General features: G+C 52.8%; 2 protein-coding genes across 3 annotated transcripts in view; both read right to left on the minus strand.

Moving 5' to 3' along the window:
* HMBS (hydroxymethylbilane synthase) overlaps positions 1 to 4,899 on the minus strand; it is a 7,385-nt gene extending 2,486 nt beyond the window's left edge. Inside the window, exons 1-9 of one of the 2 annotated variants that reach the window (XM_077776971.1) lie at positions 4,715 to 4,899; positions 2,256 to 2,303; positions 2,036 to 2,089; positions 1,662 to 1,734; positions 1,238 to 1,287; positions 1,097 to 1,152; positions 641 to 718; positions 335 to 412; positions 136 to 211 (exon numbers count right to left, since the gene is read on the minus strand). In XM_077776971.1, coding sequence (XP_077633097.1) covers positions 136 to 211; positions 335 to 412; positions 641 to 718; positions 1,097 to 1,152; positions 1,238 to 1,287; positions 1,662 to 1,734; positions 2,036 to 2,089; positions 2,256 to 2,303; positions 4,715 to 4,747 — 546 coding nt within the window. In that variant the 5' untranslated portion in view covers positions 4,748 to 4,899. The remainder of the gene's footprint in view (positions 1 to 135; positions 212 to 334; positions 413 to 640; positions 719 to 1,096; positions 1,153 to 1,237; positions 1,288 to 1,661; positions 1,735 to 2,035; positions 2,090 to 2,255; positions 2,304 to 4,714) is intronic. The other variant, XM_077776980.1, reaches the window with a different exon arrangement.
* A 1,760-nt stretch (positions 4,900 to 6,659) lies between these two features.
* Positions 6,660 to 10,940, minus strand: part of VPS11 (VPS11 core subunit of CORVET and HOPS complexes) — a 10,177-nt gene continuing 5,896 nt past the window's right edge. Inside the window, exons 9-16 of the mRNA XM_077776999.1 lie at positions 10,527 to 10,673; positions 10,214 to 10,402; positions 9,945 to 10,106; positions 9,581 to 9,720; positions 9,295 to 9,497; positions 9,005 to 9,176; positions 7,287 to 7,509; positions 6,660 to 7,164 (exon numbers count right to left, since the gene is read on the minus strand). Of these exons, the coding sequence (XP_077633125.1) occupies positions 7,000 to 7,164; positions 7,287 to 7,509; positions 9,005 to 9,176; positions 9,295 to 9,497; positions 9,581 to 9,720; positions 9,945 to 10,106; positions 10,214 to 10,402; positions 10,527 to 10,673 (1,401 nt within the window). The 3' untranslated portion in view covers positions 6,660 to 6,999. The remainder of the gene's footprint in view (positions 7,165 to 7,286; positions 7,510 to 9,004; positions 9,177 to 9,294; positions 9,498 to 9,580; positions 9,721 to 9,944; positions 10,107 to 10,213; positions 10,403 to 10,526; positions 10,674 to 10,940) is intronic.

Consider the following 10,940-nt stretch of genomic DNA (forward strand, 5'->3'; position numbering starts at 1 on the left):
TGGGTGGATGGACGAATAGGGCAGACAGTCAAGGACAGATAGTCTGCTGGCCCATGGTCCTTTTCCTCTGAAACTGGCCCTGTGGACCCCATCTTCCTCCCTGGCTACTGCCCCCTGCCTCCTCTGAAAGGATACAATGCTCTTGAACTCCAGGTGTGGGAACTTTCTCTGCAGCTGGGCCGCTCTCCGCAGGGAGCTGGTTCCCACCACACTGGTCAGAGAGAGGGTTTAAAATGAGATTTAACCTGAGGCAGGCATGGTTCCATTCCTCTTCTACTTGGCCCTCCATTTTCTGTGCATGTCCCACCAGGATGCCTATCCGGACCCCACTCACCTCTTTTCTGGCAAGGTTTCTAGGGTCTTCCCAACAAATTTGGGGTGAAACACAACAGCATCATATGGGCTCTCCCGCCTGGGGATGGAGGAAAAGTCACAGAATGAGGAAGAAATCTCAGTCAAGGTCACCTCCAGGGTCTCTCCTTAGCCAATTAACTGGCATTTTCTCTTTTCTGCCATGCCTGACACCCCTCAGGGCAAAGGGAAGAGCTCTAGAGGCAGAGGGCAGAGTCCCAAAGGGAAAAGCAAAGGCCAACATGATGCCTACCCCCTGCTCAGCCCCCCTGACTCGCAGAGCTCTTACTTGCAGATGGCACCAATGGTGAAGCCAGGAGGAAGCACCGTGGGCAGGTCCTTCAGGGAGTGAACAACCAGGTCCACTCTAGAGAGAGAGAGAAGGCGGCAAGGAGAAAGGATCCCAGCAGCGTGCCTTCACCCCTCCTCTACCTCCCCCTGCCTCTACTCAGCCGCTCGCTTAGAGCACATCAGGAAGCAGGCATGTCTAAGACCTCAGGACCCTGAGACCCGCTCCTCCCCACCCTCCCTTCTGCCCCCACCCCCCAGCCAATCCTGCCCTCCAGGAAGTCAGATGGCTAGGAATCAGGACCCTCTCCTTTTCTGAGGCCTGAAAAACCCACATATGAGCCTCCCTCTAGCCAAGGGTTGAACCCTCACGGTCTAGCTGATATCCAGGTCTGATGTGCACTGGAGTCCTAGCCAGACACTGGGAGGGAGCCACGCTCTCCTGTCTTTCACGTACTCATTCTTTTCCAGCGCGTGTTCCAGCTCCTTGGTAAACAGGCTCTTCTCGCCAATCTGCCAGTCAAGAAAAAGCCTCAGAGTGAACCTCTTGGGGGAAGGAAAGAGGAGGGAGGGAAAGGGATTGGGGGAAATACGTTACCTTAGAGAGCGCAGTATCAAGAATCTTGTCCCCTGTGGTGGACATAGCAACTGAGGAGAGAATCAGTCAGGCGCTCATTGATCGGCATTTACTGAGCCTCTACTAAGCCCTGCACTGTATAACTCCTAATGTATACAGAGGCACCCCCCACACACACACCAAATGTTGCCCTCCGGGAATCTATGATCTAGCAGGGAGACCAGACACATTCATCAAAAGACCCAAAGCAGATGTTAAATGCCAGGCTAGCCCAGGGAGTCAAAGCTAGAGGTATCCAGAGGAGTAAATGGCCCTCCAAAAAGCTAAGAATTCTTAGATGCATTGGGACCAAGCTTTGGGCCTAAGGGAAGGCAGAAATGTTGTGTTTTTCCCTCCAGGGAGGAAGGGCTTCCAGATAGCTTCCATTCCCGTCCAGAAAACTCACCGATTTCAAACTGCAGGCCTGGGTATAAGGATTTCAGCACTGCCACCACACTGTCTGTCTGTATGCGAGCCAGCTGGGGACAAACACGCAGATTAGTCCTGTCCTTCCCTGGCACTGCCCTGAGCTCACCCCCTCCCAGGGTTAGGGAGACCTGGAAGGAGCTGGAATTCAGAGAGGTGGCTGAATGCCCACGGAGGAAGGAGAGGGGCCTGGCGTGGTCTGCTCAGCCCAGCGACTGTCTCTCCACACACTGCAATATACTATTCTTCACCGGATTTAACACCCAGCCACCCATTTCCTCCATTCCTAACTCTCTGGGCCCCCCAACTCGTAATACTGTGGAGCCTAGAACTCTTGAGACGAACTGTACTCACCTGGCTCTTTCGGGTACCCACACGAATCACTCTCATCTTTGGGCTGTTTTCTTCCTGCAGAAAAAGTCCCCAAGTCACAGTCCCGTCTGTTCCTCGCGTGCCTCAACACCGTGTCCAAGAACCAGAATCTCTGGCTTGGAGGAAAAGAACCTCTGCCAGCCCCTGGCCTGTGGCCAGCGGACCTTGGAGTGGGAAGGTTCTCCGAGACTGGTCCCTTTACCTGCCTCAGCACCTGGCGCCTTCCTCCCAGATCCAGAGAAACAGAGCCCTGAGGGAAGCAATAGCAGGACCCACTGTTGCTGAAATAACCAGACACTGAGTCCCGAAGCCCATCCCGGCTAAGACGGTGGTGGGAGTGCTGCACACAGCCAAGTGGGCAGAGAGATAAGACCCATCAGCCTGGCCACAGGGAGGGTGGGCCCTGCAGCAGACGGGGGCAGGGCAGCTGGGGCCTCGAGGGAACTTGCGCTGAGTCACTGAGGACAAGTTCAGTATCCACAAGACATCAGGCGCTGGAGAAAGCTCCAGTGCCGCCTAGAAACTGAGAGCTACCCCACAGATGCCACACCATGGATCCCCTAATCTGGCTGGAATGCATACATAAAGGACTGGGGTCAAACAGATCCTATGTAGCGTCCTCCTCAGCCTCTTGGCCAGGTGACCTGGGGCACACCGTCCCATTAGTATCAGTCTGTTCATCTATAAAATGAAGGAGTTTGGACTCCAGTATTTTCTGCCGCTGATGTTCCAGGAGACTGAAAGGCTGAGCTGCCTACTGTCCATTCATCTAGAGTGCTGCCTCTGGGTTCACCAACCAGAGACATCAGGACGTCAGTGACCAAGCTAGGAACACAACGGGACATGGCTCTTCCTCCTGACAGGGCACCCTGGACAAAGGTGTTCAGTGCCTAGCAGGTAGAATTGTGTTCCACAGTCTTAGGTCCTATTTCTTTCTAGACCAAAGAGTAGTCACTGCAGATAATGTCAACTTTCCCTACTGTGAGATCTTCAACCTGTGGAGTTGTTTTGCAGGCAGGACTCTGGGGCCTCTGTTGTTGGGGATGTGATAGCTGACTGCACCTGGACGCTAGTCTATTGCATTGCTATCACTTCTCCCATAAATAAACCCGAGGGACCCCGAGCAAATTAGGCTAGGCCTGAAATGCTAAACATGGCCCCTAAAATTCTGGGCCACTAGGAGCCCAGAGAAAGGAATCTAAGGTCCCAGAAACTGCTGGGTTCAAGCAATCCCTGAATTGCATCGATTCTGCACAGCACACTTTATTCCATTAAAAAGATATTTTTTGGGGGGCACCTGGGTGGCTCTGTTGGTTAAGCATCTGACTTTGGCTCAGGTCATGATCCCATGGTTCGTGAGTTCGAGCCCCGCATCGGGCTCTGTGCTGACAGCTCGGAGCCTGGAGCCTGCTTTGGATTCTGTCTCCCTCTTGCTGCCCTCCCCTGCTCACACTGTTTCCCCCTCTCAAAAATAAAGAAACATTTTTTAAAAACAAAAAAAAGTTATTTATTGACCATGTACACTATTGCTCTTAATCTTCATGACAACCTATCAGGTAGACAGGGCAGGTATCTCTAGCACTCTGTTACAGAAGCAACTGAGGAGTGAAATGACTTGCCTGGAGTCACACAGCTAACAATGGGCAAAAAGCAGGAGCTAGAATTTTCCTACTCCTAGTCTAGTGCTCAAGAATGTGTGCAATGGCAAAAAATCCCTCTCCTCACCAGCAGCCTGGACAACAGATCAGCAGCTGCCCATTTCTTTCTTTCTTTTTTTTTCCTTTCTTTTTTTAATGTTTGAGAGAGAGAGACGGAGCCCGCGGGCAAGCGGGGTAAGGGGAGGGGGAGAGAGAGAGAGAGAGAGAGAGAGGCGCAGAGGATCGGAAGCGGGCTCTGTGATGAGAGCAGAGAGCCCAATGAGGGCCTCGAACCCACAAACCAGCTGAAGTCGGACGCTTTAACCGACTGAGCCACCCAGGCGCCCCTGCCAGTCTCTTTCTTATCTCTGGCTGGCAGTGGCATCCACTGGCTGTAGTTTGCATCTACACAACAGAGCTCGGGAGAGGAAGGCGCAAGGGTGACGCCCCACCCACCATCGTAACCCAAAGGTGTGTCTCAGCTGGGGACTTTGAGAACAGGCCAGGGCTGAGTGACCGCTAAAACGGAAAAAGGAGAGAAGGCGCACTTCCAAAATGTTTGTGTGCAATCGGGAGACTTGGGAGTACACTCTCCTCTAAGGATCCGAAGTGGTACATATTCCCAAGGTGGCCGAATGCTGCCTCCGCCCTGTCTCGTGTAAAAGGATCCCGATCTTGTGTAGACGAACTTATCCGGGCTGGTCACTTAAGTCTAGAGCCGCGGATGCCAGGCCCGGAGGAACCCCCTCCCCCTCGCCCCACCCCGCCCAGATCCTCGCAGGGGTGCGGGTTTCGTTCCAGACTATCCCTCCACTCTTAATCCCGCCCCCCTCCCCCACTATCTCCCATCCTTCCTAAAGTCAATCCAGCTACTTGCCCTTTAAAAACTATTTCGACAAAAAAAAAAAAAGATGACGGATAGTCGATCTGACCAATAGACGACGGAGGATGGCAACCTGGGGCCAATCGTAGCGCAGCTAGTCAGGAACGCCAAAGTTGCGAGGGTCACCCGCTCAGTACTCACCGCCGTGGCGGCGGCGTTGCCGTTGCGGGACATGACTGTGCTCAGGAGGTAGGTCCGGGAGGCGCCGCCAGGGCCCCTGGGAGTCCGGGGAGTCTGGAGGGCCCGGCCAACGGGGACCGGGTGCACGCGGGGTGCGAACTCCTCCTGCAGCCTCCGACTCCGGGCTCTCCGTCACTTCCGGCGCCCGCCCCCGGCGGGGAGGACCACCCTCGGGGCGGGAATTAGAAGGATTGCGACAGACCTGACCTTACCCTTCTGTTACCGGCCCTAATCTGCCAGGCTGGTGGGGACGCTGGGGACCCTGTCCGCCCCAGTCTTCCTCGCTGGTATCCTGGGCCTATTAACCATTCATTTCTTTTACGTATACCTCGTTCTGAGCGGGGAGTACTGATGGTGACTAAGAGATGCTCCCCACATTTACCCACAGAGCAGCCCTCCTCCTACCGCCGCCCAGAGGGTCAAGCCGAAGTTAGCAGGGCTCAGAGAAAAAGAGTATTCACTCTAAAATGCTGCGTTTGAAGGAAAGCGTCCTTGGGCAACTTCCATGCCCCGTCTGCTGGATTCAACACCTTCAGATAAGAGGATGCTCTAGAAGGCTGGTCACCCAGAATTCTACAGCTCTCTCTCCTTAGCTCTGGCACAAGCAATTAGTGCAGCTGATGCAGTGCTTCCTTTGTTCTGTTAAAACTTCGCTCTGCCACAACCCTGAAGTAGTCAACATTCCTATTAACTGAGGAGACTGGTGCAGAAATCAAAGGTCATGCCTAAAGACAACCCAAGTGCCGGGCACCCGGGTGGCTCAGTTGGTTAAGTGTCCCACTTCAGCTCTCAGCTTGGGTCATGATCTCACAGTTGGCAGGTTTGAGTCCCATATTGGACTCTGCTGACGGCACAGAGCCTGAGGTCTGCTTTGGATTCTGTATTTACCTCTCTCTGCCCCTCCCCTGCTGGCACTCTGTGTGTGTCTCTCTCTCTCAAGAAATAAACAAGCATTAAAAAAAAAAAGACAACCCAAGTGGGAGCACCATCATTAATGGCACATTGTTAGTGGCAAAGGTGTCTTAGAGAAAGTGCTTCCTTCACCAACTATCTTAATAACCATGCACTGAGTGCCCACATGCTAACCACTATCAAGGAATTGGACACCCATTCGCTTGCTCCTTAGGCCTTCATAACGTCTGTACAAGGTGTTGTCATTCCTAACGTACTGATGAAGACACTGAGGTTCAGAGGAGGTAAGAGATGACCTAAATCAAACTAGGATTCAAACTTAGGTCAGCTGCCCCGAAGTCTGTACTTTTAGCCACTGCAACTATAGCGTACTCTGCCTGTTGCACACACTACCTAACCTTTAAAGCACGATGTCCGAGCTACTTTCTTCAGTTAAGCAAGACACAGGAGCAGTTTTCCGACACATTTACAGGCAGACACCTAGCCACACAAACTTCAGCTGGCAACTTCCGAGAGAGAGAGAAAAGTGTTTCAATAAAGGCCCTTTTATCCTGCTTATCATCTGCATATGTGCTGCCGAAGCGAGCACGTCCTGCTTATCATCTGGTCCTAAATCTGGCAAGACACCAACCTATCCACAATGAAGGCAGGCTTAAACCCAAGGATTCGCACCAGAAATCTGCCTCCTGCCTGAATACTTTGCGCAAACAAGAGCCACTGAGACCAGCCAGACTACAGAGCGGGCGCTGGTCTGGGGGGGCCTCGGTCCAGGTTGCTCCCAGAGCTCAGGTACCAGGCCTTTCATCACTGAGGCCCTTCAGGAAACTGGTCTACTGGAGGCCGCTGGCCCCACCCATTAATGGAATGAGGTCTTGTCAACATAACTTTCAAGAAACCATACAAGAAGGAGAGTTCTACAAAAACAGAGGGAAAGTACATTTTGCACAACTAAGAATCACCAGGAAGTCCCCAGAATAAAACCTTCAACCCCCCAAACCATTATATTCTTTTATTTATAGACTCTGGGAGCAAGGACCCAAGCACAGCCTGGTGCTCTTGGATAGAGAATAAAGCAGCTATTGTCCACACTCGGAGGTTGCTGAGGTACCCTCCCCCGCTGGTCTGGAATGATCCACACTGCTCAAAAAGTCAACAGGAGGAACGGCGGGCTGGCCGAAAGAGGGAGAAAAAGTCCTCTTTAGTCCTGAGGGCTATGGCGTCAGATCAAGGTGGGTCCTGGGCATGTCTGCCTGACCCCTGTGCATTGGCCCGGCCTCTGTCCCCCATATCCCCGCTACTGTGGCCCCACTATCACACCCCTTCCTCTTAGCTGCTCAAGTGCCCCTCCTGGAGTGCATGAGCAAGTCCCGCTGCAGCCCAGCCTCCAGGCTTGCAGTCAGCCTGGCCGTGGGAGGGTCAGTCAGCAGAGTCAATTTGTTGAAAACCCCTCTGCCGAAGTAGTCAGCAATCACAGAGAAGCTATCGTTGGAGCACTTGAGCTGCAGGGAGAGAGGAGAGAAGAATCAGAACTGCAGGGGCCCCATCCTGAGTGAGGACAGAAAAGACGCGAATGCTCCCAAGACTCCGTGAGGGGGGCAGTCATCTACCCACTCGTGCCCACCTGGTGCTGGAACTGATCGTGGAGATCGCGTTTCTGTTCCTGGGCACGGATCATATCCATGACCTTCCGGTTTTCAGGGAGGCAGGTGGGGCAGTCAGCGTCACTTTCCGAGTAACTCTCAAAGCAGTGCTGGTGGAAGGAGTGACCGCAGAGAAAATGGACCGAGGGCAACTCCAAGGCACTGTTACAGATGCTACACTTGGTCTTCTGGAAAATCTTCGGACTGCAGGCAAGGGAGACCAGAAAGGAGTGGCCAAGAGTGAGGGCAGAGCCAAAAGCCAGGTGTAGAGAGAAGGCAGCTGAAGCTGATGAGGAGGGGTCCCTGCTGAGGGACTACAAAGTCCTGGTCTTAACCTCCATAAGGGAGTGAAATGAGGACGCCAGTCCGGGCCCGCAGAGTCTCCATGTGCTCCCGGCAAGTCCGACTAACCCATTTCGTTTTCACAACCACTACTAAGTTGTCCTTCACAGTTTTTAAACATTTTTTATGTTTGTTTATTTTTGAGTGGGGAGGAGAGCACACACCCAAGTGGGAAGGGGCAGGGAGAGAAGGGGACAGAATCCAAAGCAGACTCTGAGCTGACAGCAGCGAGCCCGACACAGGGCTCAAACTCACAAACCCTGAGGTCATGACCTGAGCTGAAGTCGGACACTTAACTCAACCGAGCTACCCAGGCAACACCCCCCCCACCCCGCTTCGTTTTTAAATTGAAGTACAACTGAAGTTGCACTACGATCATCACAAGTGTAGCTACCATCTGTCACCACGCAGTGCTATTACCACACTGACTACATTCCCTGTGCTGTAGCTTTCATCCCTGTGACATTCATTCCGCAGTCGGGGAACCTTTACCTGTCTTTCAGATCTTTACTCAGATGTGACCCTTCCAGTCTCCATATAAACAAGAACCCGTGTGCACGCACATACACACAGCATCCTACTCTCCTTACTAAACTAGTTTTCTCCTTAGAACTTATAACCATCTAACACACTGTAATATTTTATTTAGAGTATTTAACACCTGCCTACCTCTACACTGTAAGCTCCACATGGCAGGGCTTTTTTGTCTCTGTTAAGAGCAGTGCTTGCCGTCTGACTCTTGATTTTGGCTCAGGTCATGATCTCACAGCTGTGAGATCGAGCCCTTCGAGGGGCTCCATGCTCAGCGAGGCGCCTGCTTAAGATTCTCTTCCTCTCTCTCTGCCCTCCCCTGCTCTCGCCCCCTCTCTTAAAAAAAATGTATTTTTAGAAAAGGTAAGCCATAGAGTCATAAAAAGAAAAATACCTGCTGTTAACATCCTCCAAAAACCCAATAAATAACAAACTTTGGAATAAACCATTCTTTGGAAATTCCCTATTAAAACAGATCTTCAAAAATGCAAAGTTTGAACATATTTTCATTTTTTGTTTTTTTAAATTTATTTTTAAGACAGAGAGATCACGAGTGGGAGAAGGCCGGAGAGAGGGAGAGAGGGAGACAGAGTATCGGAAGGAGGCTCCAGGCTCTGAGCTGTCAGAAAGAGCCCCGACGTGGGGCTCGAACCCACGAACTGTGAAATCATGACCTGAGCTGAAGTTGGATGCTTAACCGACTGAGCCCCCAGGCGCCCCGTGAACATATTTTCGTACACTCCTCTCTGACAGGTATTTAATGACACACCCTGTGAAGAACAAGGTTATCCCGCCCGGACTCCTCCGACATCTGGTTACCAAGTACCTTGCCTTGAGCTCCTGGATCTCCTGACGGATGCGGGTGGTCTCCTCTCGGTACCGCCGCACCCGCAGCTCATCCTGTGCGATCTGCTGGCTCTGTTTCTGTAGTTTTTGGACCAGGTAATCCCGGATGACCGACAGGGTGGCTGTGGAGTTGTGGGCCAGAGTCTGCACCACTGAGAGTGGGTCCAGAAGGAAACAGGACAGTGAATGGGGCAGCACCCTCGACAGAATGGAAGAGCCCTGCCCCAGATCTCGGCAGCCGGCACCCCGCCCCACCGCCCTCTCAAGTACCGAGAAGCGGGGGCATGAGGTTCTTGCTCTCGATGTGCTTGAGCACGGCCGCCACGCACTCCTTGCAGTCCTCCTCCTTGCGTGCAAAGTAGCTGAGCGCCTGCTCCCACAGGGACGGCTCCTGGTCCCCATGGCGCTCGCACACGGCAATCACCTGCCGGTACTGCTCGTGCTGCATGTGGTAGTGCATGATCTGCTGGAACCTGGGGTCAGGGCAAGGCACGCTTCAGTGGCTGTCCCAGAAAACCAGATCCTCCCCCTCCCCCGAAGTGGCCCGGAATCTTACAGCTTCCCCTGCTCATAGAGGTAAAGGACCCCGTCCTGGAAGTCGTGCATCTGGCAGAGGACCAGAGCCTTGTCAAAGACGTCGCAGAAGCGGCCACTCTTCAGCAGGGAGATGGCCTCTGCGTGAAGCTTCTCTTTGATCTAGGGAAGGAAGGCAGAGTTGCTGGGCTTAAGGGAAAAAAAAATCACAAAGGTCTCTTGTGACGAGGCAAGTAAACTACCTCTTTGACTGCCTCTTCACGGAGGACCACTTAGCCCCCAAGGGTGAGGTGTCACTGGTCTAAAGAATGCAGCAAAAGGCAACCACAAAAGATGGAAGGGCGGTCTTTTCTCCGGCACCTCCTGCAGCTTCTGCCAGGCCTCACCTGCGGATCTTTCTCATGGGCCCAGTTCTGCAGCCGCAGCTCAAGGAGGGTGTCATAGATGCCCTGCGGGGAGTCGGGCTGGACTTCGCTCATGTGTTCCAAGAAAGCTTTCAACTCTCGGGGGTTGTTGGCAAAGATGGGGATGAACTCCTCTGAGTTGGCCTAGGGGGGCAAGGGAGGAGAGAGGAGGCCGAGTGAGCGGGTGTGGTACCCACGAGGCCCCAGAAGTGATCCCTGTTGTCCAAAAGCCAATCTCCTTGACGTCTCACCCTGCAGCTGGGAGTTTCCCTGTCACCTCGGCCTTCAAGGCTAGGCTGATAGTCGGTACACAATCCTTTTAGCAACTGGGTCGTCTGCTCTGGTATGTGGTGCATGAGGATCTTGCCATAGCGTTTCATGTTGCTCTCTGCCTGCTCGAAAGGCAGCTTGCCGATGTACCGGAGGGCTTCCTGATAATTCTGTGGAGAGATAAAGGGCAGAGTAAGCGTATGCTCCTGCCTTCCCACCAGGAAGCACTTTCGTCATTCCGGGCATGTCCTAGAAAAAGAACAGGTCTCTGTCTGGGTCAAGAGTCTCACTTACCTTGATGTCCTCTAGCTGGATCTTTAAGTACCACTCGTGGTGTGCATGGTTCTCAGCCAAGTAGAGGGCATGGGAGTAGTAGCCAGCTTGCCGGAGGACCTTGATGGCTGTCTCCACATCAAAGTGGACTTCGCTCTCACTCTTGGTCTGCCAGGGAGACGGCAGACACAATCATTCACACAAAGGTTGTGGTTGGGGAAGGGAGAGGAAACATGCATCTAAGGCCAGATTCTTTTTTTTTCTTTTTCAATGTGAACTCTAGGCCCAATGTGGGGCTTGAACTCACAACCCTGAGATCTAGAGTTGCATGCTCTACTGGCTGAGCCAGCCAGGTGCCCCCCGACAAATTCTTAAGATCATAAAGTCAAGGCCAGGAAGGTTGGAGACAAAAAAAAAAAAAAAAAAAAAAAATTT

The sequence above is a fragment of the Crocuta crocuta genome, unplaced genomic scaffold (assembly GCF_008692635.1).
Source record: "Crocuta crocuta isolate KB4526 unplaced genomic scaffold, BGI_CrCroc_1.0 scaffold271, whole genome shotgun sequence".
In the NCBI taxonomy this organism is placed as follows: domain Eukaryota; kingdom Metazoa; phylum Chordata; class Mammalia; order Carnivora; family Hyaenidae; genus Crocuta; species Crocuta crocuta.